The following is an 18,023-nucleotide window of genomic DNA, read 5'->3' as shown; positions in this document are numbered from 1 at the left end:
CCATCTATTTAGTAAGCGACTTACAGACTTTCAAAGCTCCCAAATGTCTCGTTTTTAATGACATGGATCTTATTAGAATTTGGGGCAGGCATATAATACAAGGCTGGATACCTTGCTCTGTTATTGACGACAGGTTAGCTAGCCACTAGCGAGGGCCTCTTTGTAGGTGAAGCGGCAACTTCCAGCCGTCGTACACTGTAAACCCAGACATCAAATGTACTTACCAAGACTAATTAAAATGCACTAAAAAATAGAAGTTTGATGGCATTTCTGAAGAATACTGAGTATTGACAACTTATTTGAGGAAATAGTTGTTCAGATGAATATGTTTTAGTTGAATGGATTAAATTCACAAGTTTTGGTTATGACCCCGCCTCTTTTTCTTCAGGCTGCACCAACTGGCCTCTACCCAGATGTGGGCAGTTGAATGTATTCCTGCAGTGTGTTTCATGTTAACAGATCGTTTCAAATTTCAACTGACAATATGGCCACGCTGCAGCATCCAATTTTAAATCAGAATATTGCCACCTAGTAAAATTAGGCTATCTTGTGAAGTGCCATTGCACAATTGAAAGTCAAATGCTGCATGACATAATTGACATTGCCTACCATCAACCAGGAACAATGGTAGTGCCCAATCAACCTGTCAATTAGTACCTGCCCTCACTTGAGTACATAGGACTGTTACAAGTTCATTGAATTACTACCTGCAGCTGCCACATGCCTGATTACTCTGGTCACATGGTTAACTTTCACCTCTATAAAAACTTAGACTGTCACAATGCTTGAGTTGCTTGCCTAAATGACTGGTTCGCTGGCTCTCTGTCCGGCTTGTTGGTTAGTGAGCTAACTGACCGACCAACTGACTGTTTGTTGGCCAGCTGGTTGGCTGGCTAACTGACTCTTTTGGTTGACTGTATGGCTGGTTTGTTAGCTGGCTAGCCATACAACTGACTTGTTTGTTGGTTAGTTGGCTGACTAACTGAGTGTTAGTTGATTAGCCGGCTCTTTGGCTGGCTAGCTGACAACTGACTCTTTTGGTTGGCTGGTGGACTGGTTTGTTGGCTGGCTAGGTATTTAGTTGGTAGTGAGTATTGTGGTAGCAGGTATCCTTTTTGGTGTGTTGCTTACTTGACATTTCAGGATTGTCTAATTATGCTCAACTAGAGTATTCTATGCACACTGGTTAATGTACTATCATCCAGGAGATTACAATAATTAAATGGTAATAATATTGCACATACTGTAGAAACTTGAATTTCTCAGTGGTTATGGATAGTTTGGTCTATTAATACAAGAGAGCAGTGTGATGCACTGGTTCCATGCCACAGTTGTCTCAGTCATGGTGAGGAATGGGAGGTGCCACAATAACATGGTAGCTACCTCTTTTGTGGTGATGAATGGAGGGGCGGGATCATGGTAGTGTGGGTAGGGTGACAGTAACTAACTGTGGTGTGGCCAATTCTAAATAAAATAATTCATTACAGTTAATCTTACGAATGATGGTAAGTTTAATCGACTGGGAATTTAGTACATTAAACTGGGAATTTTGCATACAATAACTATAGATAACAGTTACTACTGTGGAAGATGGTAGGTTTAATCAATTTGGACTTAAGTACATTTAACTTAAACTTTTACATATAATGAGTATATACAACAGTTGAGGTCACAAAAGATTGTAAGTTTAATCATTCATAATTACTTAGTTTTTCTAGGGCAACCACTTTTCTGGGTTTTTGTAAGTAAACTCAACTTATAAGGTTTTACAGTGTAGCAGTGAATTCGTGTGATGACCACAGCCACAAACAAGTTTCCTAATAAATCGTGTTTTCACTTATACAGTTCAAAAATGCCTCGTTTTCAACCACATGACCCTCCTTGATCAATCAGAAAAATGTCGAGCAATTTGGGGCTTGTTAAATGGTTATATTTATGATTGTTGTCAACATGGCATGTTCGGCGTTAGCTAGCCAGCTACCCATAACTTTCCCGGATTGTCGCTCCCAACGCAGGACGCTCCCCGGTCAGCTCGCTCCCACTAGCCAGACTATCGATCCCACCGCCATATAACGGAGCTAGTTATCTTTTTGATGTTAGTTTTTTGTTTCTAACCCTAGTTTTTTTTTTTTCTAAGACTAACCCTAACCTGGATACCTAGGTCTGTGTTGTTGACGACAGGTTAGCTAGCCACTAGCTTGGTAGACTCGGTGTCATTCCCATCTATTTAGTAAGCTACTCAAAGACTTCCAAAGCTCCCAAATGTCTCGTTTTTAATGGCATGTGTCTTGTTAGAAATTGGGGCAGCAATTTCATTCTACACCTACAGTAGTGGTCTGATAATAACGTGTGACTATCTGGTTCTGTAAAATGCTCAACTTAGCTTACCGAGCTAGTTTAAAACATCGAATGATCAAATGGTAATGTGTTGAGATCTATTTGTGCCCCATAAGTTCATGGTGTATTATTACATCAATCCATGTCAGCCACGAAATGTATTATCATCCAGGCTTTTTAAATTAAGTAAACACTTTCGTGCTGTACGTAGCACGGACGGACACCATGCTTCTTCTTAGAAAGTTTCCTGTTTACTAGGTAGCCCGGCCCCCTCGCGATTTGATTGGCCCTGTCATCGGATAACTTTCAGCCTCGCAAAACGACCGGGGTCCGCTAGACTGCCCCCGGGAGCAAATTCAATTTGCGGTCGCTAGGGGCGTCTAGATTTCTAGGCTACTCCTCTCCCCCTCCTCTCCCCCTCCTCCCTGCTCTTGACTTGTGTGTGTTCTCATCAGAAACCCACTTCCTGTGTGTGTGTGTGTGTGTGTGTGTGTGTGTGTGTGTGTGTGTGTGTGTGTGTGTGTGTGTGTGTGTGTGTGTGTGTGTGTGTGTGTGTGTGTGTGTGTGTAAAAAGCAGTGTTACTCACTCACTCAGACTCTTACAGTATTTCTCAATTGGTTTTGTTCATTTCTCGAATCTCTCTCGCAATTTGCAAAACAGAATATTCATTCCCAAAACAGCTTTAACAAATGGCAAAACACGGTGGATAACCTGCAAAACCGAGTCTCTTGCTCAAAACCCTTATTTGTCTTTCAAAACCAAGTTTTTTGTGTCAATGAACGTATCAGCGCCAGCAGAATGGTTAGTCATTGTGTCATAGTGTATGGACAAGCTAGTCAAATCAATTTCTCATGTTGTCAATTGAATAGTACACTCTTGAGGATCTTTTCTGAAGCGAAATGCTGTTTAGATTGGATGGGAAATGTTGTAAATTCAGTTTTATATTACATTGATCAGATAAGATTGAGATAGTTTCATGCATTCAGTGACACAGCTTTTTGAGTGATATGACAAAAGCAATTGATAATGTATGAAATCACTGAGAATTGTACACAGCCATGGCATGGTGGACGAGAGCATTTGCTATATGCCGAAAACAATGAGAAACTGATTTGACCATGTGCACAGGTAACACCAGGAAGTCACAATTGAACAAAGACTTTTGAGAATCATTATTCTGTTGTGAGAAATGTACAAAACCAATTGAGAAAAACTGTAATGAAGATGCTGATGTGGACAGTTGGCACAGGCTCAGTATCTGACCAATCACAACAGCTCAGTCTGTTCTGGTCCATCAGGCAGTTGGCACTGCAAAATCAGCACCACAGCAGCAGCGAATTGTCGCCATTTGACCCCTACGTATTCTCAGGACAATACTCTTCAATACTCTTTGTCTCTGTCTCTGCCTCTGTTCTCTCTCTCTCTCTCTCTCTTTCTCTCTCTCTCTCTCTCTCTCTCTCTCTCTCTCTCTCTCTCTATCTATCTCTCTCTGTCCACAACAAGATGTTGCAAAAACCTAAATCCTTAAAGGAGAAACGTGACTTTCTTGTGGCTTTTACATACTTAGTTGCAATCATGCTAAATTGTGCTATACACTCCTATTTGTTTTCTATTTGAAAGTGAGGGCTATTACAGTAGGATCGCTGAGCCTCCTAGCCAAATAGCATCTGGGCTGTGCCTAAATGAGAGCACTGGTGAGCACTGAGGGATTATATGTACTGCAGTTGGGAGGACGTGTCATCATACTCACTTCTCCAGAATTGTTCCCAGGAAGTATATTGGAAGCTAAGCTGGTTCTCACGCGGTGATGTTACCAACCATCTGGAATATTGTCAATCGCTTAGCTCTGGAAAGGCGTGCGTGTGTTCAAAACAGCTCGAACCTGACTGGAGAATTCACGTGCCTTTTTTTGAATCAGTACTACCTCAATCACTGACTTGTGTATACCCCGCCCCGCGATTCTGATTAGACAGGCTGTGAAATATCTGGTTCCTTCGGGCCCGTCTAAGATTTCCAGACCCAAGTGCGAGCTCACAAAGTTTAACAAAGCTGCACAAAGCACGAAGGGTCTGCATGAGATGAGAGCCAGGCTAGTGATGAGCTGGGCTTAGGACCAATTTAGAGTATTTTGATAGATCTGGTGAAAGTACAAACCCCAACTCCGATGAAGTTGGGACGTTTGGTAAACAGTGAATAAAATCAAAATGCTATCATTTTCAAAACATTCAATCTATTCATTAGATGGAGAATAGTGAAAAGACAACATATTAAGTGTTAAAACCGAGAAAAAATATTGTTTTGGGGGACATATGTACTCATTTCTAATTTGATAAATCCAACACGTCTCAAAAGAGTTGGGACGGGGACAATAAATGGCAGCAAATGTCGAGGAAGACTAAAAACAAAACAAAAGACAACACTTAACAGTTAAATACATTAACCGATGAGATGATTTTATATAAAAAACAGTGTTAATTCCTATCTTGGAAATGATTTCACCAGCTTAAATGGTGGGTGTATTCCTTGTCATGTTTTGCAATGTTTTCCTTTCTGTAGTGCTTACAGTGTGACAGGTCTTGACCAAAAGCCCACCATTGTATCACCTGCTGGTCCTTATGATGGAGCCAAACTGTTAAAACTTAGTAGAGGATGCAATTTGACCTTACCATGTGGCAGTAATCGAAGATCTCCCTTCAAAATATAATGCATGAGTGGCTTTTCATGCTGTTTAAAACCCATTTATACCATTCAGCACTGTATTTAACTCTACAGATGATTGAGAACATCTTAACCAATGCACTACTGCACCCGCATGCCATCATGGAGGCTGACTTTTGAAGCTAGCACTAACACAAGTTGGATGGTCCATTTTCACTGTAGCACAGGATGTGCCATGTTCTATTATTGTCAAAAAGAATGGACTTCTACAACTTCTGCTGACTTCTGTAAGCAAAGGACAGTTTCCCATGTCTTCTGGGTCTATTTCAAGTGAGCTCAGGTGCTTAGGAGAATGTTACACCCCTGTATCATTTGCACACATTAAGCATTCTTAATATGGTTAATTTTCAATAGCTCTAGCACTCCAGGAATTAGAGTGAGACTACAGCCAATATATATTTCATGATGTCATGAACCTATACAATGATTTTATTAACAAAAATATGTCTTATATACACTCAATCGTGGTAAATCAAAGGGAATTCAAAAATGTATGTAATAACTATGGTAATTATTCCCTTTGCATCTTTAATTCTGAGTGACTCAGCCTCTCTGTGATGATCTTATACCTGGACACGTATATTGTCCGTCAGTGCAATTCATTTTGAAATGTTCTTCTTTGTTGTTTTATCTTATTTGGATGTTTACTAAATTTCACTGATCCCCGTCCCAACTCTTTTGAGACGTGTTGGATTTATCAAATTAGAAATGAGTACATATGTCCCCCAAAACAATATTTTTTCTCGGTTTTAACACTTAATATGTTGTCTTTTCACTATTCTCCATCTAATGAATAGATTGAATGTTTTGAAAATGATAGCATTTTGATTTTATTCACTGTTTACCAAACGTCCCAACTTCATCGGAGTTGGGGTTTGTAGATTGTGATACTGTACCTTTAAGAGAGGACCCACAGCTAAGGCCTTCTCTCTCATATTCCACACTGCCATCCTGGAACTGAGAGTGCATTTTAATATGTGACCTTGCCTCCTCCACTTGCCTCCTCCACTTGCTTCTCGTCATGATGACATCACTGACAAAGGCATTATATTTCAATATCTTGCAAAAGCTCAATTGTAAAGTCTTTTTATCATTTGCAATTGGGATGGTGAATGAAAAACAGTCCCTCAAAAGTTGTTGTGGCGAGGCTGACAGCTGGGAAACTTTATCGTTTTCTCCACGGAGGAGGGGCTAGGAGGCGGGACGAGGAGACAAGCACAAGTGGAGGAGGCAAGGTCACATATTGGGATGCACACTGAGAGTAGGAGTGGATGCCATCCATATCACTCTAGATCCCCTCAGATTTCATTTACACGAGTTGGCATCTGCAGACGGGTGGCAGTATCCAAATCCCTCTCACCATTTGGCAAACAAAAGCCAGACTTGGACTATAGGGAAGCGTGTCTCCGTCTGAATGGCGATGTAATAAGATAGTCATCCAAAATGCCTTGTGTTGTAGTGGAGCGATGTGCATGCATGTTGGCTTGTTTTCACAGCAGTCACATAGGACAGAGCCAAGTTCAGGCATCTGTGAGCTTGGCAGAGCTGTTCCATAGTCATTAGTTCTTGCTCTCTAATAGATTCGATAAACAAGTGGCAGTATAACTCACATTAAAGCTCCATTAAAGAAGTGGACTGCACTGTTAAGAATTATGAATGTTAGTAATGGCATAATATACTGTATTTTTGTGGGTTTATGAGTTTGTATTTCAATGCCAGGTGCATTAATTGTATAATATAGCAGAAATGATGGCAGTTATGTATTACTTGATGGAAATACCTGATGGAAATAAATGCCAGGTAATTGTGAAAATATGGCACATATGTTTTTCAAGCCTTTTCCCACAGGCGTGCTGGCTAATTTCTGCCTATCGCCCACTGCAGTCATAATTCCTTCACACATCAAAATGAACCTGAAGAACAGGCAACAGATGCTTACTTGCTTTCCTTCCCTCCGAACAGATTTTATTGAAAATTAGACCTTATAATACACTCACACATATTTGGCCCTTGACGATGGCATTGCTGCCGGAACATGTGCAAGAGACAGTCTTCTTGTTCATTTTTTTCCATGCCACTCTGGGGTTTACCGGCAATTGCTAGTCAACACTCATGGCTTTGCTTCAACACTTAGTTGAATTTAACGCTTAAACAAAATGTCTAGTTGGTCCTACTCTCTAAGTGTTGAATTAATACTACATGAGGTAACAAAGGTACACCTTATTATCTGTACATGTATACACGTAAAATATAGCCTAGACCCTATACCAAATACGGTTACATGGCTACAGTATACCTGTATGTGTATGTAGCTTAAAATTCCCTTAAATTAAAACTTAACTGTTTGTACAATACAAAGTATATCAGACAGTGCTCTGTGTCTCCCTCATCATAAACAAAATATCAAACAGTTATGACAGTTATGACGAAGTAATTTTGTGTTAGAGAATATGCAAAACAAATGATCCAGTCACAACGTGCCTGCGTCCGTGCATCCGTCCGTGTGAGAAGTGAGCTGAAGCCCCAGCGGTCGTGTGGAGTACATAAACAGTGTCTCCATACAAACTCCTGGGCCTCCCTGATAAGCCTCTTGTGTTCCCCTCCTCTCTTCCTCTCCCCCTCCTCTCTCCTGCTCCCACCAGGCAGGATGTATCCATGTTTTTATATTGTTGACACCAAATACTGACCCTACCATGCCAGTGTCTCAGAAGAAGTAAAGGCAATGTTTTTTTTTCTGAATTCTACTCGATTTTGGTAAGCCTGTGCAAATTGCCTCAGTTTCCTGTTCTTCTTCTGACAGAAGAGGCACTCGTGTGGTTTTCTACTGCTGTAGCCCATTTGCCTCAAGTTTAGACGTGCTGTGCGTTCAGAGATGCTCTTTTGTATACCTTTGTTGTCATGAATGATTATTTTAGTTTCTATTGGCTTTCTATCAGCTCAAATGATTTTGACCATACGTGTCCAAATGCATTGAGTTGCCACTCTCTGATTGGTTGATTAGAAGTTGGAGTTCCCAGCGTAGCGCGTGAGGAGGGGGTAATCACCTCCTCACACTGACTCTCTGACTGACTGCTCTCCCCATCTCTCTCTCTCTCTCTCTCTCTCTCTCTCTCTCTCTCTCTCTCTCTCTCTCTCTCTCTCTCTCTCTCTCTCTCTCTCTCTCTCTCTCTCTCTCTCTCTCTCTCTCTCTATCTATCTATCTATCTATCTATCTATCTATCTATCTAGCTCTTTCTCTTTCTCTCCCCCCCTCTCTCTCTCTGCTAATATCACCGTCATTCTCCCTACGGTATATACTAGCTCTCTGTATTTCTGGCTTGTGTCTGGCTTCAAGCTTCATAGCCATCAGCTACCAGACGGACAATCATGAGATGGCACTGAAAGGTTAAATGCCATGCTTTTGTCAATGTTGTTGGTTCGATTTGTTTGTTTCTGTCAGAAGGCTCTGTAACCTCTCAAGGTTTTTATCCTTTCTTTTTTCCCCAAATATTTTCATCTTTTTCTCCACTTTAAGTTGTTTCAGCCAGAGCAGAGGAGTCGTGAGTCCAGAAGGCATCTCTCATATTTGTTGTTGTAGTCTCGGGGACTGAATGGGAAGTTAGAAGTTTGACTTCATTGCCTCAACTGACTTGAAGAAAACGGTGTCAATCTGTGCCGGTGAACGAACTGAACTCTCTGTGTGGTGTGATTTTGCGTGTATAATTTGTGTGTGTATCCAAAGTTTGTTTGCGTGCGTGCTTGTGTGTGTGTGTGTGTGTGTGTGTGTGTGTGTGTGTGTGTGTGTGTGTGTGTGTGTGTGTGTGTGTGTGTGTGTGTGTGTGTGTGTGTGTGTGTGTCTTATGTGTGTGTGTTGTCACTGATTCTTGAAAGTTTGGCAAAAACATGTCCCAGCAGTAAAATGCTAATTCTGTTGAAAATCAACTACATTTTCACGAACAAAATGAATAGGTAATGGTAAGGTAAGGTAATGGCTAAGGGGTCTGTTACACAAATACACAGTTGTTTGAAATATTTAAGTGTAATTTTATTACTTTTCATGGCTATAAACCTGTCCACATCCTCTAAAAACGCCTGTCCCAAGGACTGGCATCATCATTTCAATTGACTTGAAATACAAAAATCACTAACAGAATTGACCTATATCAGCATGATTTGGAAGACCATATTAAAGTGGTTCTACAGATGTGCACATAGTGCATGTAAAAAAATATTTACTATTATTTTCTGATTGCTCAAAATGTGTCCAGGATATTGGTCACCACCGTCAGATTTTTTCTAAAAGACAATAAAATCAGTCTATACACAAGGTCATTTTCATTACTGAGGACCCCTTTTCAAACCTTTAGCTCTACTGCATACTTCCCCATCACTGAAGCTCCTGTAAGTTTACTATTTTGTCCTCAATTTGTTAATTTGTTTGGACACTGGTACTGTCCCAACCATAAACTGTCAACACCGTCGGGGGTTTTAATAGTATTATATTACATTAATGTTAATTAATATATACTTTTTCAGAAGAGGTATGAAGCACCTAAGAAACAGAGCGAAAATGAAATGGCTAATGTGAACAAACAATGCATAATATGTAAAAGAGTGTTTTTTTGTCTCACACCGTCAGATGTCACCACCGTCAGATTTTGTTCCGCTCATCATCTTGTTCCATATTTTACTAAATTGTGCTGGTTAATGAAACATTACTAGGCATGTTAGTAATAATTGTGATCCAAAATGATACTCTAGCCACCACTGAGGTGCATTTGGAGTTTTTTTTGTCAGAAAACCTGACGGTGGTGACATCTGATGGAGTTCACCAAAAAACACATGTTTTTGACATCTTTTAAGAATATGCATACAATAAGTATCTACAGTTATGTTGAATTGTTAAAGTAATTCACTTTTATACAGTAAACATATGTGTTTACTTCTAATTCTGTCTGCCGCTGTTGGCAAAACGAGAAAGAGCCCATTTTATGAAAAGTGTTAAACGGGGAGCTTGGGCAATACATTCACTGCACAGCCAAGACCTACATCTATGATAATACACCTCTATATTTTGGATTTGAACAACTTAAAACCTGTTTTGCCACATTTTCAAGAACCAGTGGCCTACTTCCTAGAGAATCTAACTAATGAAGAAAAAACAGATGCACAAACATACTGTGCACACACAAAAATAAAGTGTTAATGCAAGATGCCATTGACTTGAGAGGGCTATTTATTTTGCTAAATGCAGGTACTAATTAGGCCACTTTCACCACTCTCAGATTACTGTCACCACCGTCAGTTCTTAAGTCACCACCGTAAGAAGTTTTGGACATTTTAAATGAATGTGCTTACAACATTTTCTTTAGGAGTTGTTGAATTATCAAAGTAATAGCCAATTTAAGCCTACACGAATATTTGTGAAATTATAAAAAATTGTTTGTTTTATTTAGGCGTTAAGTAAGCATCGTATGACGGTACATATTTTAAAATTAGAACACATGAAACAGTATTAAAATAGAACAAAAGTTAATTTTCAACATTTAAAGGCATATGTGTGAACCAAAAAATACACATGATCACTTAAAAACTCCAGATACATATGCAACCAAATCAATACAATTTTAATTACTTTTAATTGTGTCTGACGGTGTTGACAAAAAACAAGGTATGATCGGAGAAAAGCCTGATTTCTGAAAAAAATACAAAATGGGGAGATTGGCCTTGTGCATTTCTGAAAAGCCAAGACCTTAGTCTACGAGGATATACCATATAATTTTGTAATTCACTTTGTTTTTTTTCAGTCAACATTACAATCTGTTTTAGCTACTTTCTCAAGAATCAGTGTTGTGTGTTATATTCATACATGTGTGTGTGCATGTTGTGTTGTCTTCCTCCACAGGTAATTACTGGAACGCTGCCTCCTTCAGCACGCCCTCGTCCTACCTGCACTTCTCCACCTTCCAGGGGGAGACGAGTGCTGACATCTCCTTCTACTTCAAGACCTCCGCCCCCCACGGAGTCTTCCTCGAGAACCTCGGCAACTCAGACTTCATACGCCTGGAACTGAAGTGTGAGTGCCAAAAGCCATTCTCGGTCACCTTGCAATATCTTTTTCATCACCCACATACACCATCTACCTTACCTGCCTTAAAACCCAAACACCCTTCTTATCCTTCTTTTTCTCCTCTCACACCTTCCGAATTCCTCCTCTTCTCCACCTCATGCATCTCCTCATCCTCTACTCCTGCCCACTCTTCACTTCGTCATTTCCTCCTCTCCTCCTCTCCTCCTCTCCTCCTCTCACCTTTCCTTCCTCGCTTTACAAGGGGAAAGCAATGCCATGAATAGTCATGATCATGATAAAATTCACAAGTCAACAAAAACAGAATCTATACTGTAAGTGCATCACTGATGGATAGCTATATGGATATATTCACTCTCAAATGTTGCAGGACTTTTATGTATTTAAAAGCTAGTTGTGCAAATGCTGTGTGTCCCAGAGAGAGTGGTAGTTTTAGGGCATTGTGTAAGTTTCTGAATTCAGGGCAATATCTATTCTTCTGTAGAGTGGTGGTGGGGAAATGTGTGCCATCCTGTACCTCTTCAGAAATATAGTATTTTGCATACTCCATGCTCTCGAGACATGCTCATGCTACTGTATTTCTCTTTCCTACTCAGATATGTGTCTCTTTCTTTTGTTTCCTTTTCTGCTTGCTGTTGCATTCTCCTGAGTTCTCCTGAGTTCAACTTCGGTGTCTCAGTCTCGTATGCACACACAGGCACAAAGATACAGACGCGAACACACACACACGCACACACACACACTCACGCACACACACACACACACACACACACACACACACACACACACACACACACACACACACACACACACACACACACACACACACACACACACACACACACACACACACACATACTATCCTTATCCAAAAAGATTAGGGCCTAGCTATGGCGTTGTGCGATTTCGTGCATACGTACATGCATATGTGTGATAAGAGGGCCTAGACTTTATAATGATGGCTTACGGATGACTTATGCGCCAAGCTCACCATTCGACAGACAATCATGAGACGCAGGCAGGGACATAGTCAAATCTTTTCTGCGCAGTAACCCCTGAGCCCTGTTTGTGTTTGTGTGTGTGTGTGTGTGTGTGTGTGTGCGTGTGCGTGCATGCGTGCGTGCGTGCGTGCGTGCTTGCGCGTGCGCGCGCACACACACACACACACACACACACACACACACACACACACAAACACACACACTTACACACACACACACAAACACACACTCACACACACTCCTACACTCAGACACACAAACTTCCCCCTTTTTGCAGTGAAGGGGAGAATTATGCATCAGAAGGGGAAACCTTCAGTGGCTCCTGAATGTGGGAATGGCACAAATGTGGCACATGGCACATCGGTCTCTCCTTGCATCATTTTTTTCTTCTTTATTTTTGCACAAAAATAAAGAAGAAAAAATTGATGTAAGGTGCGCCCCCCTTTTCTTTGATTCGAAGTATTCATTTGGGACAGCACCCTTAAAAGTTATCAAGAAACCTGAGTGAAGCCTACTACATACTTGATTTACATCTGTCTCTCCTGCAATCGCTGCTAGATGAAGACTAGGAGACTGTGTGTGCGTGTGCGTGTGCATGTGCGTATGTGTATGTCTGTGTGCCTGTGTGCATGCATGTGTGCGTTCAATTTTATCTCCAGCCTGTCCCTGCAACACCACACTCCTAAACAAGTTACAAGTTCAAATGTCAGAGGTAGTTTTTTGAGCGCTGACTGAAATTGTTTAGGGCAGTCTTTCCCTGGGTCCCTGCAGCAAGTGTGAACTGTTCACACCAAATCCCAAGTACTTTTTCCACTATTCCGTTGGATAAGGGAATTAGCAGACATTCTTGATGGTTTTAAAAAACTAGCCTATATAAAAACCATTTAATGTCATATTATGACACTGGTTAAAAGCACATGGCCTATGCATGGCAGCCATATTGGACTTCCTCAGGAGACTGAAATTAGGGCAAAAGTTGAAATGTCAGCAACAGTTTGTTTTTAAGGTTATTAAGCTGTCTATGCAACATACAACAATATGTCATATCAGGGTATATACATCAATCTTGAAGTCAAATTTACTACCATTTAATACCCTTTTTCACTACCTTAAGATTGTTTTTACAACCATCACGACATTCCGATGCCAGTATAAACAAGACATCTTTTGTTATTTCTTAACATTAACTTAGTATTACATTACACTTTCGACGTCCGAAAGGGAGCAGTGCGATTCCAGAGTACTGTCAGTCTGCTTTCTACGGCATAGACCTACGGCACGACTCTGCTATGAACTAGGTCAGGTGGCTACTGTTGCGCGAATCACTGGTGTATGAAAAAACTGTGATAAACGGTGAATAAACAAAGATTTTTTTGTATCAAAATGGTGTAACTAAAAAAAAATACCTTGTTTTTCCAAAAATAATACCTCTTGAGGAAATTTACAACTTTTAATGCCATTAAATTTAAATTTAATACTTTTTACAACCCTGCATACACCCTGCATATTTATTCTCGTACCAAGGGCTGCAGCACTATGTATTTACAGTACACAGCTCTACTAGCCTCACGTTGGATGTGTAGAAAGGATGAAAAATAGTCCCCACTGTGAAATCTTTGAGAAACTGTAATATAGAGCTTACTGTCTCTCCACCTTCTCTCCAAAATGTCTTCCTCCAGTCCTCTAGGTCAGTGTTTCCCAACCAGGGGTACGTGTACCACTAGGGGTACGCGAGCACACTGCAGGGGGTACTTGGAAAAATGTAATTTTAACAAATGCATGGAGCATAGTCACACTGCAATAGAAAAGGCGATGTAAAACATGAGTTAGGGGGTACTCATGGTACAATAAAAAGGCTTAGGGGGTACACGAGACAAAAAAGGTTGGGAAAAACTGCTCTAGGTTATATCTCTCTTACTGTGTCTTTTACCCACCGAACACCTTGTGTGGCCTCAAGCAGAAAATATTGAAATAAGTGGAAAATAAATGTTTCAGCCCAAGGACTTTCATCTTTCTTACCGTCCTTCTTTTTTTTCCTCTTTTCGCTGTAAGCATTTTCTCCCTTAACTTTTGTAAAGAAGCGTGTCTAAGTTTGAAGTCTGTTAAACAACTGCAAGGACACCTCACTCCCATCCTCGTGATTTTCTGCATGTTTTCCTCCCTTAACATTTCAATCGACAAGAACTCATTTGCAAGAATGCTCACTGCTCCAGCTCTGTTGTGTGTGCCTGCCTCCTGGTTCACTTATAATCACACTGATGACCAGGGTCCTAAATTAACACCAGCCAACCAGTCAAATGCTGGTGAAACTTAAGTTTGGCTGGTAGAAAACACCAATGTACAAGCCAGTTTGACCCATTAGTGAGTGTGTGTTTGGTTGGTAAGATTAACATCTACTAGCCATTTTGGCCAGTGATGAAAAAAGTTAATTTAGAGCCCTGCTGATGACTACACAGACCATTAGGAATACATCAAATTCACAGCATACCGTTTTCCACCATGCAAGAACGCATCCATTGGAAAGGCCCCCTCATTCTTCCTACAGGTGTGTCATCCACGCTCGTGACTCTCCATTCCAAAGACGAACAGCAAACTGTCACACTGGGAACTACACACATTCCGGCCCAGGAATCAGACCACATCACATTCCTTTTTGACAGTTATGCCAACTGAAAATGTCTGTGCTTTGTGTCTTGCCATTATGCTGACAGCCAGTGTGTTGTTTTGCTGTGTTCTAAATGTTCCCAAGGCCACCAATGAGCTGCCATGCTGATGACTGCACAGTGCCTGGCACAGGGAGCAGACCACAGGAGCAGATCAGAGTTCCCCAAATAACTCACGATTATGTCCCTCCAAAAAGGCTTAGCAGTCATTTCCCTCAAAAGTCCCTGTGTTGTGACTAGGGGTGTAAATCACAGCCTTCATGACAATACGATACGCTATCGATTTCTTAAATCAGGGATTTGATTTTTTTCAATACTTAAGAATTCCCCACGGTACGATGCGATTCGGTTCGATTTCATTTTTTCCAATTACTTTTCCACTACTATTGTGTTATGGAGCTAGGGCATTGCACAGGGGGCAGCGATTCGTTTTTTTTTTTATTCTTAAGAATGCCCCACGATACGATGCGATTCGATTAAATCGGCGGCCGATACATCGATACATTTCAATTTTATTTACATCCCTAGTTGTGACTCTCTGTGGGGTCTGGATGTCAGTGAGCCATGGATGCGGATGTAGAGGCGTTCTTCCTAGTAGGGGATTTGGCCCTCTCTTCCGAAGGCCACCAACACTCTTTTCACTCTCATTGCTACACTTGGGTGTATCCTTGCAGTTTTGCCAAATAACTGACAATGTACTGTATAATTATTGTGTATTCTGAAAAGGCAGTGAAGACCATCAATAAACACTACATTTGGCCTGTCATTAGACAAAGACCTCAGGAGCAGATTGTGTACAATTCTGCGAAACAACTCAACATGTCCACTGAAAAGGCACATGTCTCTCTCCATGGTGCTGAAAGTCAGTGTGCCCCCCTGAAAACGCACGATTGTTGCAAATGTTTCCAGGACCACCAACAAACACTACACTTGGCCTGTAATAACAAGGAGACCCCAGAAGCAGGTTACAGATTTGCTGAATAACTCCAAATGTCAGCAGAAAAGTCACATGCTTTGTCTCTGTTCGTGGTGATAGTCAGTTTGGTTTTTGATGGCTGTTGGAAATGTTCTCCTAGTGACGCAACACCGAAGAGATTTGAAAGTCGATGACAATCAGGTGACACAGGAGTAGATTATTACAGATTTACTAAATACTGTAGCTCGCAATAACCAGTGATATCCCTTTCTATGACACATAGCCCCCTACTGCACATGGCTTTAGTTATTCTTAAAGATGGCCTCTCAACGTCATTTGATTAATATTGCTGTGTTCCCCATTGTTATTGAATGTGTTACGCGTTGGTCCCGTTTTAAAAAACGTTCTGGTTGCTTTGTTTCAAGCCGTTTTTGCAAGCCAGCAATGTGGCTTGTGGAGAAACGAGAGGGTGTTCCGTGTTTCTCGTGGAAATGCGTCTCTGATTGGCTCACTCTTCCTGCTCTCGTGGAAATGCGTCTCTGATTGGCTCAGTCCTCCTGTTCTTGGATAGAATGTAATGGGAAACAGAGTCGCCACTTCTCCGGGTGGTACTGCACTATAGGGGCGCCAACGGAGGCGTGCATGCTCCATTCAGGGCTGTGCTCTTTCGACAGCGACCCCTAGGCGAGCTGTAGGCACGGAGTAACCAGAGTGGGCTTGCTGTATGGATGAGGCTTTGTGCTGTGTGTGTACCTGAGAGTAGCAACCAGCTGATAGCTAAGCTAAGCTAGATTTCGGGCCACCAGACATTGCTTGTATTGAAAACAAGCAGAAAAAAATTACTCGACATGTTTTTAGAAAAATGGGTCGACATAAACCTTTGTGGGCAACGCCTTCTTTCGACATGACGAAACACAGAAAGGCTTTCGTGATTCGCTCATTTCTCTGCATTATTTATGTAAATTGGGAAACACCGGGAAACACAGCCAGGCGAGGTGACGCACCGCTATGAGAGCCTTGCAAGTGAGTTTAACTTGGGGTGACCGTCCGATCTTCAAAAGGAGTGAGTAAAACTGTGTTTTATCGGAAGTTGGCCTTTAAAGGGTTCTTTATACACACTGTAACAAATAGCTGTTTATTTACGGCAATTCTGCAACAGCATTCTACTGTTTTTCGAAAAAACAGACAACTACTGTGAAAATATTACTTTGAGTCACATATTGAGCATAAACAGTAAGTACTGCACAATAGCAGTATTCGCCGTTGTGGAAAAAACTAGAGATGCACCGGATCCTGATTTTTAGGATCCTGCCGGATACCAGATCCACTTCTTAAGATCCTGCCGGATCCGGAACCGGATACCGGATCCTACAAAAGGGTTGAAACATATAGTCTACTCGCACACGTGGGCCCTTTTTATTACGTTGGCGCAAACTATTTTTTAGACTCATTGGCTTATTGCCACACTGCCTGCAATAGCCGCTTCCAAAGGGATTTCACTCCATGCAGTGATTGGGGTTGTGAAAGACTGAAAAGCCTAGGCTAGACATGCCCCAGACCCTGCTTTTTAGGTAACATGCCGGATACCGGATCCACTGCTTAAGATCCTGCCGGACCCGGATCCTGTGAAAAACTCTATTATCCTGACGGATCCGGAACCGGAACCGGATCCGGTGCATCTCTAGAAAATAACAAGTTATTTTAGGCAGCACCATTGAAACCCATTCATCCTCCACTTGTCCGTGATCACCATCAAACTTCAATACCACCTGAAGAACTGAAGTCATTCTGACTGGTTAAAGATTATCTGATACTATCAAGCATGATGAAACAATTTCTAAGGAAACTACAATACCTAAAAAGTGCTTGATGCAGCAAAGTGTGAGTAGCACATGCATTTTGATAATGATGAAAGTGTGAATGGCTGAAACATTTTAAGAACTTGTAACACTCTTGCAACAAGCAGCCCCATCTAAACCAATCTGCTAATCAGTGCCTGGCCTCACCTGAGTAGGGCTGTTATGCCATTATTCAATTACGGGCGTCACCTGCCAAGGGCCTGATGACTCTGGTCACATGGTACTCTTGCACCTGTATATAAATCTGGACTATCAACACTTCAGTTGCTTGCCTGCCTGCTGGTTGGCCTGCATGGCACAGCATAGCACTTGTTTGCCTACAAGCTTGCCTACAAGCTTGCTTACATGCTTGCACACTTTCCTCTTTGTGAAAGCTTGCTGTATGTGGCATCATTTGTGGCATTATTGCATATAATGTGCCTGCTGCAAATTAGGCATTGCTTTGAGAGCTAGCTTGTAGT

At 41.4% G+C, this 18,023-nt stretch overlaps 1 protein-coding gene across 1 annotated transcript in view; it reads left to right on the top strand.

The window, feature by feature from the left end:
- Positions 1-18,023, top strand: part of LOC134456119 (contactin-associated protein-like 2) — a 293,385-nt gene that overhangs the window by 261,252 nt on the left and 14,110 nt on the right. Inside the window, exon 16 of the mRNA XM_063207552.1 lies at positions 10,941-11,111. Coding sequence (XP_063063622.1) covers positions 10,941-11,111 — 171 coding nt within the window. The remainder of the gene's footprint in view (positions 1-10,940; positions 11,112-18,023) is intronic.

Source organism: Engraulis encrasicolus, chromosome 9 (assembly GCF_034702125.1).
Source record: "Engraulis encrasicolus isolate BLACKSEA-1 chromosome 9, IST_EnEncr_1.0, whole genome shotgun sequence".
NCBI lineage: Eukaryota > Metazoa > Chordata > Actinopteri > Clupeiformes > Engraulidae > Engraulis > Engraulis encrasicolus.
Note: the sequence above shows the minus strand (reverse complement) of the source record. Positions and strands in the feature narration are given on the sequence as shown.